The sequence below is a fragment of the Siniperca chuatsi genome, linkage group LG22, assembly GCF_020085105.1.
Source record: "Siniperca chuatsi isolate FFG_IHB_CAS linkage group LG22, ASM2008510v1, whole genome shotgun sequence".
Classification (NCBI taxonomy): Eukaryota; Metazoa; Chordata; class Actinopteri; order Centrarchiformes; family Sinipercidae; genus Siniperca; species Siniperca chuatsi.
Genome location: NC_058063.1, coordinates 22,978,744 through 23,002,423, shown reverse-complemented (window position 1 = coordinate 23,002,423; position 23,680 = coordinate 22,978,744). Strand labels below are relative to the sequence as shown.

Below are 23,680 nucleotides of genomic sequence, written 5' to 3'. Positions count from 1 at the left end.
CAGCAAAACAGCCCCAGACCATCACACTACCACCACCATGTTTTACTGTTGGTATGATGTTCTTTTTCTGAAATGCGGTGTTACTTTTACGCCAGATGTAATGGGACACACACACCTTCCAAAAAGTTCAACTTTTGTCTCGTCGGTCCACAGAGTATTTTCCCAAAAGCCTTGGGGATCATCAAGACTTTAAAAATTCAAAAATGTAACAGTTGTTGTAATTCTATAATGTTTGAATCTCTTTCTACATCTCTTTGTGTTGACTTTAAAACTGTCTATTACTCTTAATGTCGGATTTCAAATAACAACAAAAAAATACTGTGAATAAGATAGTTAAATATTTTTTATGTTGGTGTCATTTATTCTTTAAAATTTCATTTCAGGGCGTTTTTATTAAAATTCAGTGCTCACTTGATGAAGAACAGATCTGAGCTGCCTTCTTAAAGGGACAGTTCACCTCAAAAACACATATTTCTCCTCTCACCTGTAGAGCTGTTTATCCATCTAGATTGTTTTGGTGTGAGTTGCAGAGTTTTGGAGATATCGGCCGCAGAGATGACTATATGGCGCTTGGCTTGTGGAGCTCAAAGCACCAAAAAAATACATTTGAAAAACTCAATCCTGACCCAGTTACTCAAGATAATCCACAGATTTGTTGTGAGCAGTTTCATGTAGAAACTATTTTCTTTCTACCGATAGTTCCTACAAGAAACCGCTCACAACAAGGTCCGTGGAGTAACCGGGTCATGATTTCTGGAAAGAGACGTTGCTGTTGAGTTTTTCAGGACACTATACAGAATATTATAGGAAACCAACTGGAAGGTCAAGGTCAAAGTTTATTCATATAACACATTTGAAACACTCACAGTTGACCAAAGTGCTGAACAGGATTAACATAAAAAAAGATATGGCGGGGGACAGGGACCGGGGGAGGGGTTTGTAACATTCTTCAGGGACACAGTACTTGTACTGATACGGATACTGAAGATATCAGAGTTTATAGCTAGTTTTATTTTAAGTGAGGAAAAATGACTCATTGTTTCATTTCACTGGAATTGATTCAGCGATGGCGTCGACCCAACAACGTCCTGATTCCGTCTCACATGATGAACAAGCCTCATCTGACAGCAGCCCAATACAAAGTCAACTTTAATATCTCCTAAAGAAAACATTTGCTCAGTGCTATAAAAAATAAAACATAATTCAGGGCTGGCTGGACTTTCACAGTGGTGTTTGCTGAGTCAAGTGTAGCAAACATGAATGTGTTTCCAAAGAATGAAAAAGATGTAGAAGAAATACAAAATGACAGTGGCGTTCATGCCTGTGGACAAAATTACATGACTTAGAGGACGTTATACATTTCAGCAGCAGAAATGTTTTATCAACAGTCCTCTAACATCCTCTAAGTGAAATGGTGTCAGTCATATTTCATGACTTAGTATGTCCACATGCTGGCACCATTAAGCAAAACCAAAGATGTGTGACGTTTGGATGTTATATCTTTTATTTTTCATGTAACACCATAGTCAAAGTTTGGAAACGTATATATATGTATTTATTTATTTATTGTGGGACAGAAATTTTCAATACGTACTCCCCACAGTGATGATGTACAGTATTATTTGGTATTATAGCTGGAGCTCTTTGGGAAGTTAGACCCATAAAAACAGGATATTTAATACAAACTCACAGACCAGCTTGTTTCAATACCTGAGACTATAATTTCTGCACAAGACAAGAAAAAACAGTTCACTCTGCAGAATAATGTTCTCAAAATCATTCTTTTCATATCACATTCAGTCTGCTCTTATTAATTAAAGACCTCAGAGACAATCCAGCTCCAGTTCATGTCGCTTTGTTCCTTCAGTAATGATAGAAAAGAAATACAGATGTAAAATGAGTGATGATGCATCGCTATGTAGACAGACACTGTGTAAATATTCCAGGGAAATGATGACATTGTTCTGTACAACATCACCACACAGTTTCAGACAGAAATCACTTTGGTATGTAATTCTGATATAACTGTACATTTGCAGCATCAGTAAGTTATTAATTAAAACTATATAAGGAGTTACGGTCTAGACCTGCTCGATAGGAAAAGTGCAATGAGATAACTTCTGTTATGAAGTGGCGCTATATACAGTGGTGTGAAAAAGTGTTTGCCCGCTTCCTGATTTCTTATTTTTTTGCATGTTTGTCACACTTAAATGTTTCAGATCATCAAACAAATTTAAATATTAGTCAAAGATAACACAAGTAAACACAAAATGCAGTTTTTAAATGAAGGTTGTTATTATTAAGGGAAAACTAAATCCAAACCTACATGTCCCTGTGTGAAATAGTGATTGCCCCCTAAACCTAATAACTGGTTGGGCCATCCTTAGCAGCAACAACTGCAAACAAGCGTTTGTGATAACTTGCAATGAGTCTTTTACAGCGCTGTGGAGGAATTTTGGCCCACTTATCTTTGCAGAATTGTTGTAATTCAGCCACATTGGAGGGTTTTCGAGCATGAACTTCCTTTTTACGGTCATGCCACAGCATCTCAATAGGATTCAGAAATCAGGAAGGGGGCAAACACCACTGTAAATAAAATTGAATTGAATTGAATACTGTGTATGGCTAACCATTACCGGTAAACTCAAAGAATATTTGCCATGAAACTGAAGGATGGACATCTAAAACTATACTTTAACTTGTATTTAGTTTGTTTTTTGGAGTTAACTGAATAATTAATTATCTCTCGGAGTTGAACCAGGTGTCACTGAGAAACACACAGAGTTAGATAAGTAAAACATATATACGTGTTTCTCTGTGTTTGCGACAGTGACCGTAACGAAGAAATAGTTTAGTGTGGAGGGTTTGTGACTTCAAGACAGCTCTGCTAATCTTAGTTTAGTCAAGTCAGATCTGTGGGATGCACTCTCATTGGTCCTGAAGTGATGTGTGGATTAACGCGCCTCTGCCATAACCACGCTCGAAACCCAATAACCTGAATCAACTGTCCTCCCTCCATGACTGCTTGAGCTGCCACCAAAGCAGAAATCTATTTATTCAGACTTTCATTTTATCTCGTCTACATTATTGTAATTCCCTCTACACTTGGTCCAAAACGCAGCTTTCAGGCTGCCAGCTGTTGATCCCACATTACCCCTGTTCATGCATCCCTCCATTGGCTTCCTGTAAAATTCAGAATGAACTACAATATGTTGTTGGTAACATATACACTAAGTCACTCATCATTCCATTCCTCGACCACTTAGATCCTCCGATCTCAGCCTTTTATCCGTCCCCCGCTCCAACCTCAAAACAAAAGGTGATCGCCCCTTCGCTGTTTTAGCCCCAACCCTCTGGAATCATCTTCCCCAAACTATCAGATTTGCTGAATCTTTGGACTGCTTTAAGCAGCTTCTACAAACTCATCTTTATAGGCAGTAGGCGATTTGTTTATTTTTAACAGGGGGGAAGGCCCAGCGGTAGACTTTTAATCCAGAATAGACAGACTCTTAGATGTTACATGATCGTGGTGATTATTAAAAGCAACACTGTGAAGCGCCATTACGAGACAAAGCACAGAGCATCTTTTGAGCAGGTTAACAAGGGGGACGGATTTTGGTCATTTTGCCAACAAGGAGAATTGGCATCCCCCCTCGTCCCCCTCAAATCGCCTACTGTTTATAGACAACCCTTGTCATAGATCTCCATCCCTGTCTTTTATATTGTAATTTATATTTACTTTATTTATTCATTTATATTTTTCTTGCGTGTGTGAAGCACTGTGTTTTAAAAAGTGCTATAAAAATAAAGCTTTACTTACTTAAATGAAAATTAACTTGCATGTTTATTTAGTCATCATAAAACAGCTCCTGTGGTTACAAACATTATGCAAACAAAACATGGTGAACATGATGCCTGTTTGATGTGTATTTTAGTTTGAGTTTCTATGTCTCTTATCAGTGTGCGTGTCTTTAGTTCCTGGTTGTGTGAGGGACGGCTTGAGAAGTAACTGTATATAAGAGCTGGTGTTTCTCCTGTTCAGCACCTCCACACAGGACGACTGAAGCTACTGACGCTGACAAGGAAGAAGAGAAGATCATTCTGCAGCAGGTTTGCTTACAAACTGTCATTATATATTGAATTAACTGCCACTACAGGTCGTCTCTTCCCTGGAGAAGTATTACTAACACGTCCCTGTCTGTCTTTATTAAAGGTAATCATCATCTTTGACATCTGCATCATCTCCACCATGAAGATGCTGACTGTGTCTGCCCTTCTTTGTGCCTTGATGGCTCTGACCACAGCTGCTGGTGAGTTTTAGTCCATATGTGAGTGAGTGTGAAAGAGCGAGAGCTTATGTACATTTGTCTGTACACAGCAACAAGGGTAGATGAAGAAATTAACTCACTGGAGGGTCAAAATGTCCTTCCAGCTCTTCCAGGCACAGAGGATGAACCTGGGACAGAGGGAACTATTGTCCAAGGTGAGTGCATATTTCTGTAGATTTGTAAATCTAATTTATGAGACATGAGTATTATCCATGTACAGAGAAAGAAATTGAATGCATTCATAAACACACAATGACAACAGCAGACAACTTAAATCAGTAACTGCTATGTCAAACTGTGCAGCTCTTCCAGACGCAGAGGCCGGAAATTCTACCGACTTAACAGGTCAGTGGGTACTTTTCCAGAATTGAACTAAAACACACTTTGTCATGATGTTCTCCTGTAAACAAACAGAAAGACTACTGTGGACTCATTATCCACTCTTGTCTGTTTGACTTCAGCAGAGGGTCGTGTTGTCAAGAGGTCCACATTTTGTCCCGGTGGTTGGACTGAGCTCTACCGTCGCTGTTTCCTCTACGTTCCACGAATCATGACTTGGGCTCAGGCTGAGGTAATCAGGATTATCTTTATTCAGTGAGGCTTCTACACTACGTTTATTCTGTTCACTACTTTCTACACTTTGTAAACGATGCCAATTAACTGAGTTTTCTTCTTTCTCCGCTGTAGAAAAACTGTCTGTCCATGGGTGGAAACCTTGCATCTTTGCACAACGTTCAGGAGTACCATGCGATTCAGAGCATGATAGCGAGGATCACTCATGATCAGGGAGAAACATGGATTGGAGGGTCTGATGCAGAAGAGGTATATTATTCATCATTATATAATAGTTATTTAATTAAAGAATTATTGTCTTGACTCTTACGTACAATAATATCTTCTGTATTAAAGAACGGATATTGGTTCTGGAGTGATGCAACGCCTTTCTACTTTTCTAACTGGTGTCCTGGAGAGCCTAATAACTATGGTGGGCAGAGCTGTCTACGAATTAATTATTCAGGTAAATTCTAACTCCTTATTTTCCTTGAGAGCTCAGTGTACGATTGGTGTAAATGGAACAGGATGAATATAAAAGACAAATGACTGATAAACAAGTGAAATATCTTTGGCTTTATGAAATCACTTGAATGTTACCAATGCATGGCATTATATCACACACTACAAAATATTGAGTATTGGTTTTGAGATAGATTAGTAACCTATTAATGCAGCTATAAAAACTGTGAGGTTGTGATGACAACAGCCCAAAGTTTAACTGTGAGTGGTGCTGTTCAAACCGACAGGATATCCCAGGATGAATGATCTGTCTACATAATGATGTGAGACCGCTGTGTTTTTGGTATTTACAGGTCAGAAATGCTGGGATGACATGTGGTGTAATCATCAGTTACCATCTGTCTGTGTTAGAAAACGCTGATAAAGGCATGAAGTACCTGTCAAAAACACAAACACTGATCAACCTGTGTTTGTGTGTCTGCTTGGAAACTCGTCTCTCTTTACACCACAGTCTCATATATAACCTGAAGGCTCTATATCTCATTTCACATCTTTATTCTTCTCTATCGCTGTAACACTACTGAAGGAACGAAGCAATAAGTGACATGAACTGGAGCTGGATTGTCTCTGAGGCCTCTAATAAGGGCAGACTGGATGTGTTATGAAAAGAATGCTTTAAGCACAACTTTATTCTGCAGAGTGAACTGTTCTTTCTTTGTCTTGTGCAAAATTAAAAGTCTCAAGCATTGAAACAAGCTGGTCTGTGTCATGTTTGCTGTTTGATTGGGTATAATCGTCCTGAATCTCAGAGAGCTTCAGCTATAATACCATTAAATACGTACATTGTAAATGTTGGGAGGATACCTAGTGAAAATTTCCAAAACATAATGAGAGATGGTACAAGAGCGATCTCATCCAAACCTCTAATGGATCTTCCTATTCAAAGTTTCCCAAAGCGTCAGACAGCGTTTGGTTTAGTTGAACCCTCCGACAGGGGCTAATATAATATAGTATATTATTGGATTACAATTATTGATGCATTCATGTGCAAGCAACATTTTAATCTTGTAGCTGGGTGAAGCAGAGTTCATTTTATCTAATGTATAACAATGCAGCAACACTGTCCCATGTACTTATCTCCAAATTTGGTGATTCTGAATTTTTCTAAACTGAAGGATTAAGTGTTCCTTTATGGGTTGAGAAACGTCTCCTACTTCTTAAGCTAAATAAAGGGTTAGGGTTAGGGGTTAGGGTTAGATTAGATTGTCTAAAAAATGCTGTATCACAAAGTTGAAAAGCTCCTGAAAAGTTTGACACTTTCGAGATACATGGTTTTGATAGGACAGTGAAGATATTTTATTCGTTGATCACATGTTTTGTATGTAAAATCTGCATCTGCAAAGTACTTAAATATATGTAGTGGAGTATAAAGTGCAGTATTTCACACAGAAATGTGGTGGAGTAGAAGTATAAAGTCTCAGAAAATGAAAATAGAAAATACATATAACTAAAAATTGTACTCAGGTAGAGTACTTGAGTAAATGTGCTTAGTTACACTTCAGCACTGCCAGTAAATCCTCACCAGCAGCTGGGAGTCAGAGCCATCAGGGTACAAACAAACAGTGACACAGTCAGCATCTTAATGGTGGAGATGATATTAAAGATGATGAAAACCTTTAATAAAGAGAGACAGACGTGTTGCTTCTTCAGGGAGCAGGCGACTTGTCCGATACTGTCAGGACTTTAAAGCAAAGAAAGAAGGTGAGTTTCTAGCTGTTTTTTAAGTGAGGAAAAATGACTGTTTCATTTCACTGGAATTGATCAGTGATGGCATCAACACAACAACGTCCTGATTCAGTCTGACATTTTAACAAGGCTCTATGACAGCAGCCCAATACAAATGCAGTCAAAGTAAACTTCAATATCTCCTGAAATAAAACATTTGCTCAGTGCTTTAAGAATAAAACATAAATCAAACACTTCTTTTTCTCTAGGCAACCCTAAATTCTACATGTGTATATAATCCATCATAAATCTTAAATGCAACTATTCAAATTAAATGAATCTTCAGTTTCAAACTGGCTGATGAGAGGCTGTTGAGAGGCCGGGTTACGCTAGAAAAGAACTAGTTTGTACGATTGCAGAATCGTAATAGACTTTTTTTAGGATTTGAGAAAGGTAGCACTGCATAAAAAGGTTATTTACAGATACAGAGCATATGAAAATCCATTGTATTTAACCATATTTGACAGCTTCATCCCTTCTGTAGTGTTACAGCGAAGCAGATAATTAAAGACACAAGACTGACAACGAAGACAGGTGAGTGTGCAAACATACACGCTATCACATATCCACCAGATGTTAGTGTGTTTGGTCAGTACAACATATCTGTGTCAGCACAGCACACACAGACGGGTGTGTCTCGTAACAATAAACCATCCCAGCAGAACAGAGAAAAACACAGCAGTTAGTCAGAGCTTCAATATCTCCACAGAAGGAATATCAGTGACGATAAAGGCCAATATTTTCACAATACAGAAGATGAAACTATATGTGAACTGGAGACAAGAGTGATAAAAGATGATATGCTGAATGAGGCGAGACACTACAGGCAAAAACATTATTTTTTCAAAAACTGGTCAATTTTGAGATTTGGTCTTCTTTCAGACTAGTGGAAAGAAAACATCCAAAATACACATTTAGGTGTTTATTTTACTACACTTTGTCTATTTGCTTCCATAGCTTTCTCCTAAATTCAGCAAAAATTTGCATTAGATAATGCCTCATTTGCGTATTTAAACAAAATTTCAGAAAACTGACCTTAGTCTACCGACTCAACAGGTCAGTGGGTACTTTTCCAGAATTGTACTAAAATACACTTTGTCATGATGTTCTCCTGTAAACAAACAGAAAGACTACTGTGGACTCATTATCCACTCTTGTCTGTTTGACTTCAGCAGAGGGTCATGTTGTCAAGAGGTCCACACCTTGTCCCGGTGGTTGGACTGAGCTCTACGGTCGCTGTTTCCTCTACGTTCCACGAACCATGACTTGGCCTCAGGCTGAGGTAATCAGGATTATCTTTATTCAGTGAGGCTTCTACACTACTTTTATTCTGTTCACTACTTTCTACACTTAGTTAATTGGCATCGTTTACAGAGTTTTCTTCTTTCTCCGCTGTAGAGAAACTGTCTGGTCTTGGGTGGAAACCTTGCATCTGTGCACAACATTCAGGAGTACCGTGCGATTCAGAACATAACAGTGAGGATCACTCCTGATCAGAGAGAAGCATGGATTGGAGGGTCTGATGCAGAAGAGGTATATTATTCATCATTATATAATAGTTATTTAATTAAAGAATTATTGTCTTGACTCTTACGTACAATAATATCTTCTGTATTAAAGAATGGATTTTGGTTATGGAGTGATGGAACGGGTTTCTACTTTTCTAACTGGTGTCCTGGAGAGCCTATTAACGATCGTTGGCAGAACTGTCTACAAATGAATTATTCAGGTAAATTCTAACTCCTTATTTTCCTTGAGAGCTCAGTGTACGATTGGTGTAAATGGAACAGGATGAATATAAAAGACAAATGACTGATAAACAAGTGAAATATCTTTGGCTTTATGAAATCACTTGAATGTTACCAATGCATGGCATTATATCACACACTACAAAATATTGAGTATTGGTTTTGAGATTGATTAGTAACCTATTAATGCAGCTATAAAAACCATGAGGTTGTGATGACAACAGCCCAAAATTATTTAAGGATTTTCAGCAGTATATTTTGAAGCAGGTCTGTGTCTGAGCTGATTCAGTGTTCAATATGTGAACGTACCTGCAGGGCAGCTTGCAGTACAGCCATCTGTCCACAAGGCAGTGCTGCTGTTAACTTTATCAGCTCGTCCTCAAAACATCCAGCTAGAGACAAACAGAGAATCCATTCATATCACAGTGATACCAAAAAGGAGTTCAGTATAAAATGCAGCAAACAGTGAGCTTCATTGTCATTCATATTTTAAAGTCTTATAAACACTTTAAGCCCGAGAGGGTTAGATAAGGAACTAGACTTGAAGCCATTTTTCTAGACCCTACTGGATTATATTTGTCTCCAAAGAACAGAGATTATTTTGGGGGGTAGAACAGAAAATGTAGTTAAAGGTCAGCTGCCGACTGGCTTTAAAATTAGTTTGGGTTATCCTTAAATATTATGAGATGGAAGACATTCAAGTGCACTGTGTTTCTTAAAAAAAAAAAAAAAAAAAAAGATTTTGCTGCTCTGCATTGAAGTGAAGTGAGATGCACACCAACTTGAAGATGGCCGTTTTCATCTGCATTGAGTGGTTGACTTAGCTTAAGTAGCCCTGTGACATGTATATCTCTGCTGACTGGCTAATAAACCTTAAAGCTTTGCAGTAAAGACCCACTGAACGTGATGCAAGGCAAAGCTCACCCCTATTAATTTTCTATGGGAAGCAGCAATTGGCTTCGCAAGGCATTGTGGGATTCCGCTGGCAACTTAATTAGCATAAAATTGAAAATAATACAAATGAGGGACAGATTCGCCAGATATAGCCAACAAACAAAAAGTGACGTAATGGTGGGACAGGAAGTTAAGTGTTTAACTTACCTGGATGAACAGCGGTGGAGGAGAAGATCTTTGTTGTACTTTGTTGAGATCCCTCTTTTCTGTCCCGGGCCTCCAAGACTACTTATACAAACAAAAACAAATTGCTGCTTGGCACAAAGTCACAAACATTGTTGTAAAATGTGGGTATAGGTTGCTTTTTTGGCCGGACAGTCCCTGACTTACTGAGTGAGTGAAGGCTGGATTCAGACAGGCTCAGGTGAAAATACCAGTCCCGTGCGTTGATTCTGCAGCGGTGGGGGTGGAAAAGTTTAAACAGACTCAACTTTTGGAAAAATGCAACCCGACGTCATGCTGTGGTGGCCAATCCGGCGATCAGACTGGTCAAACTGCTCCAGTCAGCTTCATTGGTTTGTTAATTTGTTTGCGAGAGAGAGAGAGACACAAAAAATCCGAGCAACCAAAAGAAAACAAAATATGTGGTCACTGTTTGACAGGTGAGGTTGAAAAACTCCATGAGAGTAGCTGCACCAAAGATTAGCTCCTGAATACATCTTAAACGTGGACCTAAAAAAGTGGGACATTTCGCAAAATTACCTTCAAATAATCTTCAGAAAGGACTCAAGAACAGAAGAGGAAATATCATCTTTGTATATTTTTTTTAAATCAAAACAACTGGCTAACAGTCAAGCTAGCTAGCAACTAGCTAACTGCTACCAACTTTCCAAAGGAGAAACTGCACTGAAGAAGCTAACAGAAGAACCTTATGAAGACAAGAAGACACATTAAAGGATCCTTGTTGGTAACATTAACATATCTGGTAAATTGTACATAGTTAAGTTTTTTGCCAGTGTTTGCAGGCTAGAAAAGCTAGCAAAGTAAATAGTTAGCCTAGCTCCCTTTGGAGTAAACATGTCGTCGCCATGGAAACCGATCAGAAGGCAGCACAGCACAGCTCTCAGAGTAGAGAGCAAGGAGATTCAGTACTCTGCTAAATGTAAAAGTGGAACAGCCAGGCACAAACACAAGAAGAAGACACTCTGTGAAAACTCAGAGGTCCTCTTCACTGACTACGCCCAACAAAAAGGAAGGAAGAAGAACAACCTCATATTCTTCACTGATTCCATCTACATCTGGAAAGATACTCTGTGCAGCAATTATGCATATGTATCGAACGAGGGCATTGGCTCAGGAGGCAGATTAAAAGATATGTAAAGATGAACACCTTGACAAGGATGACCCTCTGCTTACCACCACATACTACACCAAAGGAAAGGTCATGGTCCAAGGGAATGAAGCATATCTGGAGTTCTTTCAAGAGTCATTTGCCCTGTTGAAAGGTGAGGTGGTCACCAAGAGGATCAAGGTCCCCTCTGACAGTGAAGATGATGAGAGCCCATTAGGGAAGCATGTTTAAGGCATCTAACCGAAAACCCATTCAAACAAACTTTGAGACAAGGGAACCGGTAGTGCAAAAATGCTAACTAATTTCTGGGTTTTAGGACTCCTGCAGCATGATTTTAATTGAATCAAACTACCTTCAGTCGGATGTAGAGGGCCGAGTTTCCTGCTCCGGTCAGCCTGATGCTCCTGTAGATCTCCTCCGGTGTCAGCGTCTTTACCTTCAGAGGCTGGAGTCTCCTCGTCCTGTCGGATGTGAAGACGTCAAAAGGTTTCTCAGCAGCCAGCTGAGGGAAGGTGGAATATTTCTTTCTTCATATATTACAGGGTTCAATGTTAAGGTTTTTATTCACTTGCCCAGGTCCTGAAGCAGCAAAACAGCCCCAGACCATCACACTACCACCATCATATTTTACTGTTGGTATGATGTTCTTTTTCTGAAATGCGGTGTTACTTTTACGCCAGATGTAATGGGACACACACCTTCCAAAAAGTTCAACTTTTGTCTCGTCAGTCCACAGAGTATTTTCCCAAACATCTTGGGGATCATCAAGACTTTTGGGAAAATACTCTGTGGACTAAAATTAAACAGTTGTAATTCCATAATGTTTGAATCTCTTTCTGCATATCTTTGTGTTGACTTTAAAACTGTCTGTTACTCTTAATGTTGGATTTCAAATAACAAAAAATAGTGTGAATAAGATAGTTAAATATTTTTTATGTTGGTGTCATTTATTCTTTAAAATTTCATTTCAGGGCGTTTTTATTAAAAGTCAGTGTTCACTGCACTTGATGAAGTACTGACCTGAGCTGCCTGAAAAACTCAATCCTGACCCGGTTACTCAAGATAATCCTCAGATTTGTTGTGAGCAGTTTCATGTAGAAACTATTTTCTTTCTACCGATAGTTCCTACAAGAAACCGCTCACAACAAGGTCCGTGGAGTAACCGGGTCATGATTTCTGGAAAGAGATGTTGCTGTTGAGTTTTTCAGGACACAATACAGAATATTATAGGAAACCAACTGGAAGGTCAAGGTCAAAGTTTATTCATATAGCACATTTGAAACACTCACAGTTGACCAAAGTGCCGAACAGGATTAAAATAAAAAAAGATATGGCGGGGACAGGGACCGGGGGAGGGGTTTGTAACGTTCTTCAGGGACGCAGAACTTGTACTGATACGGATACTGACGATATCAGAGTTTATAGCTAGTTTTATTTTAACGGAGGAAAAATTACTCATTGTTTCATTTCACTGGAATTGATCCAGCGATGGTGTCGCCCAACAACATCCTGATTCCGTCTCACATGATGAACAAGGCTCATCTGACAGCAGCCCAATACAAACGCAGTCAAAGTCAACTTTAATATCTCCTAAAGAAAACATTTGCTCAGTGCTATAAAAAATAAAACATAATTCAGGGCTGGCTGGACTTTCACGGTGGTGTTTGCTGAGTCAAGTGTAGCAACCATGAATGTATTTCCAAACAATGAAAAAGATGTAGAAGAAATACAAAATGACAGTGGCGTTCATGCCTGTGGACAAAATTAGAGGACTGTCGACAAAACATTTCTGCTGCTGAAATGTATAACGAATAATGTTCTCAAAATCATTCTTTTCATATCACATTCAGTCTGCTCTTATTAATTAAAGACCTCAGAGACAATCCAGCTCCAGTTCATGTCGCTTCGTTCCTTCAGTAGCGATAGAAAAGAAATACAGATGTAAAATGAGATATAGAGCCATCATGTTATATATGAGACTGGTGGCACAAACACATATCGACCAGTGTTTATTCTTTTTACACATGAATCACATGATAATTATGCTGCAGACAGATGGGAGGTGAGCATCACACTGCATTTCATCAAAGCATACCAGCTGTAAGTAACAAAAACACAGGAGTCAGTAAGCGGAACACAAATTAAGGCCTTAACCTGTGTGATGATGCATCACTATGTAGATAGACGCTGTGCAAATATTCCAGGGAAATGATGACATTGTTCTGTACAACATCACCACACAGTTTCAGACAGAAATCACTTGGTATGTAATTCTGATATAACTGTACATTTATTGCATCAGTAAAGTTATTAATCAAAACTATATAAGCAATACTCAAAGCTTTTGTTGGGTCTCTGTAAATAATATCAAGAGTTACGGTCTAGACCTGCTCGATAGGAAAAGTGCAATGAGATAACTTCTGTTATGAAGTGGCGCTATATACAGTGGTGTGAAAAAGTGTTTGCCCCCTTCCTGATTTCTTATTTATATTTTTAATGTTTGTCACGCTGAAATGTTTCAAATCATCAAACTAATTTAAATATTAGTCTAAGATAACACAAGTAAACACAAAATGCAGTTTTTAAATTAAGGTTGTTATTATTAAGGGAAAACTAAATCCAAACCTACATGGCCCTGTGTGAAAAAGTGATTGCCCCCTAAACCTAATAACTGGTTGGGCCACCCTTAGCAGCAACAACTGCGATAACTTGCAATGAGTCTTTTACAGCGCTGTGGAGGAATTTTGGCCCACTCATCTTTGCAGAATTGTTGTAATTCAGCCACATTGGAAGGTTTTCGAGCATGAACTTCCTTTTTAAGGTCATGCCACAGCATCTCAATAGGATTCAGAAATCAGGAAGAGGGCAAACACCACTGTAAATAAAACTGAACTGAATTGAATTGAATACTGTGTATGGCTAACCATTACCGGTAAACTCAAAGAATATTTGCCATGAAACTGAAGGATGGACATCTAAAACTATACTTTAACTTGTATTTAGTTTGTTTTTTGGAGTTAACTGAATAATTAATTATCTCTCGGAGTTGAACCAGGTGTCACTGAGAAACACACAGAGCTAGATAAGTAAAACATATATACGTGTTTCTCTGTGTTTACGACAGTGACCGTAACGAAGAATAGTTTAGTCTGGAGGGTTTGTGACTTCAAGACAGTTCTGCTAATCTTAGTTTAGTCAAATCAGATCTGTGGGGTGCACTCTCATTGGTCCTGAAGTGATGTTTGGATTAACGCACCTCTGCCATAACCACGCCCCAAACCCAATAACCTGAATCAACTGTCATCCCTCCATGACCGCTGAGCTGCCACTAAAGCAGAAATCAAACTACTAATTCAGACTTTCATTTTCTCCGGGCTACATTATTGTAATTCCATCTACACGAGCCTCAGTCAAGCTGCTCTAAATCGTTTACACTTGGTCCAAAACGCAGCTTTCAGGCTGCCAGCTGTTGATCCCACATTACCCCTGTTCATGCATCCCTCCATTGGCTTCCTGTAAAATTCAGAATGAACTACAAGATGTTGTTGGTAACATATACACTAAGTCACTCATCATTCCACTCCTCGACCACTTAGATCCTCCGATCTCAGCCTTTTATCCGTCCCCCGCTCCAACCTCAAAACAAAAGGTGATCGCCCCTTCGCTGTTTTAGCCCCAACCCTCTGGAATCATCTTCCCCAAACTATCAGATTTGCTGAATCTTTGGACTGCTTTAAGCAGCTTCTAAAAACCCATATTTATAGGCAGTAGGCGATTTTTTTATTTTTAACAGGGGGGAAGGCCCAGCGGTAGACTTTTAATCCAGAATAGACAGACTTGTCCTTACATGTTACATGATCCGAGATTGTGGTGATTATTAAAAGTGACACTGTGAAGCGCCACTACGAGACAAAGCACAGAGCATCTTTTTTTATAGATCTCCATCACTGTCTTTTATATTGTAATTTATATTTACTTTATTTATTCATTAATATTTTTTTGCGTGTGTGAAGCACTGTGTTTTAAAAAGTGGTATAAAAATAAAGCTTTACTTACTTAAATAAAAATTAACTTGCATGTTTATTTAGTCATAAAACAGCTCCTGTGGTTACAAACATTATGCAAACAAAACATGGTGAACATGATGCCTGTTGATGTGTATTTTAGTTTGAGTTTCTTTGTGTGTTATCAGTGTGCGTGTCTTTAGTTCCTGGTTGTGTGAGGGACGGCACGAGAAGTAACTGTATATAAGAGCTGGTGTTTCTCCTGTTCAGCACCTGCACACAGGACGACTGAAGCTACTGACGCTGACAAGGAAGAAGAGAAGATCATTCTGCAGCAGGTTTGCTTACAAACTGTCATTATATATTGAACTGACTGCCACTACAGGTCGTCTCTTCCCTGGAGGAGTAATACTAACACGTCCCTGTCTGTCTTTATTAAAGGTAATCATCATCTTTGACATCTGCATCATCTCCACCATGAAGATGTTGACTGTGTCTGCACTTCTTTGTGCCATGATGGCTCTGACCACAGCTGCTGGTGAGTTTTACTCCATACGTGAGTGAATGTGAAAGAGCGAGAGCTTATGTACATTTGTCTGTACACGGCAACAAGGGTATATGAAGAAATTAACTCACTGGAGGGTCAAAATGTCCTTCCAGCTCTTCCAGGCGCAGGGGATGAACCTGGGACAGAGGGAACTATTGTCCAAGGTGAGTGCATATTTCTGTAGATTTGTAAATCAAATATATGAGACATGAGTATTATGCATGTACAGAGAAAGAAATTGAATGCATTCATGAACACACAATGACAACAGCAGACAACTTAACTGCTATGTCAAACTGTGCAGCTCTTCCAGACGCAGAGGCCGGAAATTCTACCGACTTAACAGGTCAGTGGGTACTTGTACTAAAATACACTTTGTCATGATGTTCTCCTGTAAACAAACAGAAAGACTACTGTGGACTCATTATCCACTCTTGTCTGTTTGACTTCAGCAGAGGGTCGTGTTGTCAAGAGGTCCACATCTTGTCCCGGTGGTTGGACTGAACTCTACGGTCGCTGTTTCCTCTACGTTCCACGAACCATGAAATGGGCTCAGGCTGAGGTAATCAGGATTATCTTTATTCAGTGAGGCTTCTACACTACGTTTATTCTGTTCACTACTTTCTACACTTAGTTAATTGGCATCGTTTACAGAGTTTTCTTCTTTCTCCACTGTAGAAAAATTGTCTGTCCATGGGTGGAAACCTTGCATCTGTGCACAACGTTCAGGAGTACCATGCGATTCAGAACATGATAGTGAGGATCACTCATGATCAGAGAGAAGCATGGATTGGAGGGTCTGATGCAGTAGAGGTATATTATTCATCATTATATAACAGTTATTTAATTGAAGAATTATTGTCTTGACTCTTATACATACAATAATCTTCTGTATTAAAGAAAGGATATTGGTTCTGGAGTGATGGAACGCCTTTCTACTTTTCTAACTGGTGTCCTGGAGAGCCTAATAACTATCGTGGTTGGCAGAACTGTGCACTTATGAATTATTCAGGTAAATTATAACTCCTTATTTTCCTTGAGAGCTCAGTGTACGATTGGTGTAAATGGAACAGGATGAATATAAAAGACAAATGACTGATAAACAATTAAAATATCTTTGGCTTTATGAAATCACTTGAATGTTACCAATGCATGGCATTATATCTCACACACTACAAAATACTGAATATTGGTTTTGAGACTGATTAGTAACCTATTAATGCAGCTATAAAAACCGTGAGGTTGTGATGACAACAGCCCAAAGTTTAACTGTGAGTGGTGCTGTTCAAACCGACAGGATATCCCAGGATGAATGATCTGTCTACATAATGATGTGAGACCGCTGTGTTTTTGGTATTTACAGGTCAGAAATGCTGGGATGACATGTGGTGTGATCATCAGTTCCCATCTGTCTGTGTTAGAAAGGGCTGATAAAGGCATGAAGTACCTGTCAAAAGCACAAACACTGATCAACCTGTGTTTGTGTGTCTGCTTGGAAACTCGTCTCTCTTTACACCACAGTCTCATATATAACCTGAAGGCTTTATATCTCATTTCACATCTTTATTCTTCTCTATCGCTGTAACACTACTGAAGGAACGAAGCAACAAGTGACATGAACTGGAGCTGGATTGTCTCTGAGGCCTCTAATAAGGGCAGACTGGATGTGTTATGAAAAGAATGCTTTAAGCACAACTTTATTCTGCAGAGTGAACTGTTCTTTCTTTGTCTTGGGCAAAATTAAAAGTCTCAAGCATTGAAACAAGCTGGTCTGTGTCATGTTTCCTGTTTGATTGGGTATAATCGTCCTGAATCTCAGAGAGCTTCAGCTATAATACCATTAAATACTGTACTTTGTAATTGTTGGGAGAGTACCTAGTAAAAATTTCCAAAACATAATGAGAGATGGTACAAGACCGATCTTATCCAAACCTCTAATGGATCTTCCTATTCAAAGTTTCCCAAAGCGCCAGACAGCGTTTGGTTTAGTTGAACCCTCCGACAGGGGCTAATATAATATAGTATATTATTGGATTACAATTATTGATGCATTCATGTGCAAGCAACATTTTAATCTTGTAGCTGGGTGAAGCAGAGTTCATTTTATCTAATGTATAACAATGCAGCGACACTGTCCCATGTACTTATCTCCAAATTTGGTGATTCTGATTTTTTCTAAACTGAAGGATGAAATGTTCCTTCATGGGTTGAGAAATGTCTCCTACTTCTTAAGCTAAATAAACAATTAAAAAACCAATTAGATTGTCTAAAAATGCAGTATCACAAAGTTGAAAAGCTCCTGAAAAGTTTGACACTTTCGAGATACATGGTTTTGATAGGACAGTGAAGATATTTTATTTGTTGGAAATGTAGTGGAGTAGAGGTATAAAGTCTCAGAAAATGAAAATAGAAAATACATATAACTAAAAACTGTACTCAGGTAGAGTACTTGAGTCAATGTGCTTAGTTACACTTCAGCACTGCCAGTAAATCCTCACCAGCAGCTGGGAGTCAGAGCCATCAGGGCACAAACAAACAGTGACACAGTCAGCATCTTAATGGTGGAGATGATATTAAAGATGACGAAAAACCTTTAATAAAGAGAGACAGACGTGTTACTTCTTCAAGGAGCAGGCGACTTGTCCGATACTGTCAGGACTTTAAAGCAAAGAAAGAAGGTGAGGAAAAATGACTCTGTTTCATTTCACTGGAATTGATCAGCGATGGCGTCGACACAACAACGTCCTGATTCAGTCTGACATTTTAACAAGGCTCTATGACAGCAGCCGAATACAAATGCAGTCAATGTCAAGTTCAATATCTCCTAAAATACAACATTTGCTCAGTGCTTTAAGAATAAAACATAAATCAAACACTTCTTTTTCTCTAGGCGACCCTAAATTCTACATGTCTATATAATCCATCATAAATCTTAAATGCAACTATTCAAATGAAATTAATCTTCAGTTTCAAACTGGCTGATGAGAGGTTGATGAGAGGCCGGGTTACGCTAGAAAAGAACTAGTTCATACAATTGCAGAATCCTAATAGACTTTTTTTAGGATTTGAGAAAGGTAGCACTGCATAAAAAGGTTATTTACAGATACAAAGCATATGAAAATCCATTGTATTTAACCATATTTGACAGCTTCATCCCGGCTGTAGTGTTACAGCGAAGCAGATAATTAAAGACACGAGACTGACAACGAAGACAGGTGAGTGTGCAAACATACACGCTATCACATATCCACCAGATGTTTGCGTGTTTGGTCAGTACAACATATCTGTGTCAGCACAGCACACACACGGGTGTGTCTCGTAACAATAAACCATCCCAGCAGAACAGAGAAAAGCACAGCAGTCAGTCAGAGCTTCAATATCTTCACAGAAGGAATATCAGTGACGATAAAGGCCAATATTTTCATAATACAGAAGATTAAACTACATGTGAACTGGAGACAAGAGTGATAAAAGATGATATGCTGAATGAGGCGAGACACTACAGGCAAAAACATTATTTTTTCAAAAACTGGTCAATTTTGAGATTTGGTCTTCAGACTGGTCAAACTGCTCCAGTAAGCTTCATTGGTTTGTTAATTTGTTTGCGAGAGAGAGAGACACAAAAAATCCTAGCAACCAAAAGAAAACAAAATATGTGGTCACTGTTTGACAAGTGAGGTTGAAAAACTCAAAGATTAGCTCCTGAATACATCTTAAATGTGGACCTAAAAAAGTGGGACATTTTGCAAAATTACCTTCAAATAATCTTCAGAAAGGACTCAAGAACAGAAGAGGAAATATCATCTTTGTATATATTTTTTAAATCAAAACAACTGGCTAACAGTCAAGCTAGCTAGCAACTAGCTAACTGCTACCAACTTTCCAAAGGAGAAACTGCACTGAAGAAGCTAACAGAAGAACCTTATAAAGACAAGAAGACACATTAAAGGATCCTTGTTTGTAACATTAACATATCTGGTAAATTGTACATAGTTCCGTTTTTTGCCAGTGTTTGCAGGCTAGAAAAGCTAGCAAAGTAAATAGTTAGCCTAGCTCCCTTTGGAGTAAACATGTCGTCGCCATGGAAACCGATCAGAAGGCAGCACATCACAGCTCTCAGAGTAGAGAGCAAGGAGATTCAGTACTCTGCTAAATGTAAAAGTGGAACAGCTTGGCACAAACACAAGAAGAAGACTACGCCCAACAAAAAGGAAGGAAGAAGAACAACCTCATATTCTTCACTGATTCCATCTACATCTGGAAAGATACTCTGTGCAGCAATTATGCATATGTATCGAAGCTGGAGTACGGAAGCTGGAGTGGAAACTCCAGCAGAACAACATGAGAGAGGTCTGGAGCGGCATGAAGACCATCACTCGCTTCAGACCAACTGGCAACAGAGGAGTTGAAGGCAGCTTGGACAGGGCCAACAAACTTAATCTGTTCTTTAACAGAATCGACACACCGGCTTTTGCTCATCCCCCCTCTAACTCAGCTGCTGTCGGCCCTCAAGCTCCTCTGAGTACTCTGCTCCCCCCTCCCCATCAGGCTAACGGCCCTCTTCAGACTAATGACTCCCCACCTCCCCCACCTGTAACTTCTGCTGTGTGCCTGACTGCTGACCAGGTGAGAGGACAGCTGATGAAACTCCACTCAAACAAGGCTGCAGGCCCCGATGGAGTTAGCCCCGGGGTGCTAAAAGCCTGTGCCCCCCAGCTATGTGGAGTCCTTCAACATGTCTTCAACCTGAGCCTGTGTCTTCAAAGGGTCCCTGTTCTGTGGAAGACATCTTGCCTCGTTCCTGTGCCTAAGACGCCGCGTCCCAGTGGCTCCAAGGACTACAGACCGGTGGCACTGACCTCCCACATAATGAAGACCCTGGAGAGATTAGTGCTGGAACAGCTGCGGCCCATGGTCAGACCCCTCCTGGACCCCCTTCTGTTCGCCTACCAGCCTCGACTGGGAATTGAGGACGCCATCATCTTCCTCCTTAACCACATCCACACCCACCTGGACAAGCCGGCAAGCACGGTGAGGATCATGTTTTTTGACTTCTCCAGTGCTTTCAACACCATCCGGCCTGCCCTGCTGGGTGAGAAGCTGGCAGCAATGCAGGTGGATGCCCCCCTTGTGTCCTGGATTGTGGACTTCCTGACTGGCAGACCACAGCACGTGCGCCTGCAGCACTGTGTGTCAGACAGCGTGGTCAGCAACACTGGGGCCACTCAGGGGACTGTCCTCTCTCCCTTCCTCTTCACCATCTACACCACGGACTTCAGCCACCACACAGAGTCCTGCCACCTTCAGAAGTTTTCTGATGACTCTGCTGTGGTGGGAAGTATCAGCGGTGGTGATGAGACTGAGTACAGGGCTGTGGTGGGTAACTTTGTCTCATGGTGTGAGCAGAACCATCTGCAGCTCAATGCGACAAAGTCTAAGGAGCTGGTTGTGGATCTACGGAGGGCCAAGGCACCAGTGACCCCGGTTTCCATCCAGGGGTCAATGTGGACATTGTGGAGGATTACAAGTACCTGGGAGTACACTTGGATAATAAATTGGACTGGACCAAGAACACGCAAGCTGTTTACAGGAAGGGCCAGAGCCGCCTCTATTTTCTGAGGAGGCTGAGGTCCTTCAACATCTGCCGGACAATGCTGAAGATGTTTTATGAGTCTGTGATGGCCAGTGCTATCCTGTATGCTGTTACATGCTGGGGCAGCAGGTTAAAGGTAGCGGACGCAAACAGACTGAACAAACTGATCCGTAAGGCCAGTGACATTGTGGGGGTGGAGCTGGACTCTCTGGCGGTGGTGTCAGAGAGGAGGATGCTGGCCAAACTACATGCCATCTTGGACAGTGTCTCCCATCCTCTCCATGACGTGCTGGTCAAGCAAAGGAGCACCTTCAGCGGAAGACTCATCCCCCCAAAAAGCACCACGGAGCGCCACAGGAAGTCATTCCTGCCTGTGGCCTTCAAACTCTTTAACTCCTCCCTCTAAGGGTTAGTCTGTATGACCCTAGGTCACTAAACTGGACATTGATCATTAACATCTCTGCAATACTTGAATAATTGTGCAATATTCTGTGTATTACCTCCATTACTGCTGTGCAATATCTTAATAATCTCAATAAGCTACACTTAACTCGACAGTACATGCACCACTGCTTATTACTTATATTATTACATTGTATTATTTTACTGCCCATCATCAACCGGTAAACCCACTTGGTACCTCACACTTATTTTAACTTATACCCACCTGGTACTTCATTTATTTTCTGACCTGTTTTTATAGTGTATTGTATTATATTTTTTGCTAGTACTTTCTCCTGTGTGCACTGATGTAAAGGCGAGCTGCATTGCAAGAGGCATTTGCCCTGTTGAAAGGTGAGGTGGACACCAAGAGGATCAAGGTCCCCTCTGACAGTGAAGATGATGAGAGCGGGGAACCCCACCACCTTGTCAACCTACCAGCACCACCAACCAGCTGAAGGAGAGTATGGCCCTGCTGGAGCTGGACTTTGTTGAATTCAAAGAGCTGACGCAAGCCACGCTGTCTGACCACCCAGACAACACTCTGCAGCAGCTTAACGAGGAGCTCCAACAGCTAAAGAGAGACAACCAGGCCTTTGCATCTGACCTCAGAGGAAGTCTAGAAGCACTCAAACAAGAGAACAGTGTGCAACGTGCTCCATTAGCCAAAGTGAAGTAGGATGCTGAGAATAGAGAAAAGAGCTTCACCAGGCTAATCCAACAGATCCTGACAGACCGACTCTCAACAGTCCCCACAATGACAAGTACTAAGACACAAACTCTCCCTGCCAGTGTCTGTGTCTCAGTACTTCACTCTCTGTTCTGCACTCAGCCCAACAACACCCTGGCACCTGCTGATACATCCACACAGCCAGCTACCAACACCAAGCTCTGAGACCAGAAGAGGATGTGCCACCTTAACCAGCATCCACCTGGCCCTCCACCCAACCATTGGCACCTGGGACCTCTATGATGGACTCCATCTACACAGAGAGATATTTACAAAGACCCTCAAAGACACGGCCCTGGGACGCAATACCCCCACCCCCTCCTCTACCAGGAGCTTTAGAGACCATCCCAGACCTCCTCTTCCCCATCACTATCATCAGGATCAATTCCCTCTGTTATGTGTAGACACAACAGCTCAGCCTGGACTCCCCATTCACTACGCACCCACAACCTCACCACTTTGAAGCACAAACAGAAAATGTTACCTTCCCCCTGCTTAGCCCCTGCCCACCAACCACCTTTACAGCATCAGCAGCAGAGCTATGTGGCAGCACCTGCCCCTTGTCCCCCTACCCAGCCACAGCAGCAGAGATATGTAGCAGTACCTGCCCCTTGCCCCCCCTCCCCACCCACCACACCGGAGTCATACTGCAGAAGCTGCCCCCGGTCCCCCTCCCCACCAACAGCAGCGGAGCTATGCTGCAGTTGTAGGCCAGACTACTGCCACAGTCCCTCCCCCTGCTACCTCTGAGCTGGGAGACATCAGGGAGACGCTGCACACCCTGTGCACCCGGCTTCTGTTTAGCTAAGACACTTTACTCAGAACACCTTCTCACTTGAGAAACAGAACAATAGCAATAGTAGCAGTCAATACAATGATAATATTAGTGAAAATAGTACATGCCTCCATGTAATCGATGTAAAATTATTATTCAGTATTGTAAATGTATAGATAATTATAGGTGTTTCTATATTTATCTCACTATACAGGTTAATTTTGATTGTTTTAATGCGTTCATTTCATATAAGCTGCTGGAATATTCAGGGTCTCCACTCCACAACCTTTGAGCTGAAGAGTGGAAATGCTGAATTTGTGAAATCTATCAAAGATGTTGATGTAATTGTGTTAACAGAAACATGGTGTCAAATTGATCTGCTCACTCACTGTCCTCCAGGATATAATGAAGTCATGGTACAAAGATATAAGGTATAAAGAAGACCTTTGCCGTCAGATCTCACCAGTTAA

The 23,680-nt window shown here is 40.6% G+C and overlaps 2 protein-coding genes and 2 long non-coding RNA genes across 21 annotated transcripts in view; 1 reads left to right on the top strand and 3 right to left on the bottom strand.

Annotated features, from left to right (window-relative positions):
- LOC122870095 (zinc finger protein 37-like) overlaps positions 1-23,680 on the bottom strand; it is a 59,538-nt gene that overhangs the window by 22,959 nt on the left and 12,899 nt on the right. The window lies entirely within an intron of this gene.
- LOC122870355 lies at positions 819-18,898 on the bottom strand. The gene is made up of 2 exons (XR_006376562.1): positions 18,170-18,898; positions 819-1,321 (listed from the first exon to the last, which is right to left on the bottom strand). It is a non-coding gene; the product is annotated as an uncharacterized LOC122870355 (long non-coding RNA).
- Positions 3,951-17,436, top strand: LOC122870178 (C-type mannose receptor 2-like). 13 transcript variants are annotated; one of them, XM_044184124.1, is made up of 15 exons: positions 3,951-4,110; positions 4,214-4,310; positions 4,433-4,483; positions 4,632-4,673; positions 8,303-8,409; positions 8,526-8,660; positions 8,748-8,856; positions 15,395-15,462; positions 15,566-15,662; positions 15,785-15,835; positions 15,976-16,017; positions 16,124-16,233; positions 16,350-16,484; positions 16,572-16,683; positions 17,035-17,436. In XM_044184124.1, the coding sequence occupies exons 2-15, from the start codon at positions 4,250-4,252 to the stop codon at positions 17,100-17,102; spliced, it is 1,188 nt and encodes a 395-aa protein (XP_044040059.1). In that variant the 5' UTR covers positions 3,951-4,110; positions 4,214-4,249; the 3' UTR covers positions 17,103-17,436. The 13 variants fall into 13 exon arrangements, with proteins under 13 accessions (XP_044040059.1, XP_044040056.1, XP_044040057.1 ...); XM_044184121.1 differs by having other exon boundaries at positions 8,300-8,409; XM_044184122.1 differs by lacking the exon at positions 8,303-8,409 and adding an exon at positions 4,793-4,899.
- Positions 8,863-11,439, bottom strand: LOC122870350. The gene is made up of 3 exons (XR_006376556.1): positions 10,160-11,439; positions 9,977-10,054; positions 8,863-9,267 (listed from the first exon to the last, which is right to left on the bottom strand). It is a non-coding gene; the product is annotated as an uncharacterized LOC122870350 (long non-coding RNA).

What these genes read in the sequence shown, in the direction of transcription:
- LOC122870178 (XM_044184112.1), top strand. Translation starts at nt 4,250, where the DNA reads ATGAAGATGCTGACTGTGTCTGCCCTTCTTTGTGCCTTGATGGCTCTG. An exon ending in GAGGGTCTGATGCAGAAGAG is followed by an intron (nt 8,661 to 8,747) that starts GTATATTATTCA and finishes TCTGTATTAAAG; the next exon opens with AATGGATTTTGGTTATGGAG. An exon ending in AAATTCTACCGACTTAACAG is followed by an intron (nt 16,018 to 16,123) that starts GTCAGTGGGTAC and finishes GTTTGACTTCAG; the next exon opens with CAGAGGGTCGTGTTGTCAAG.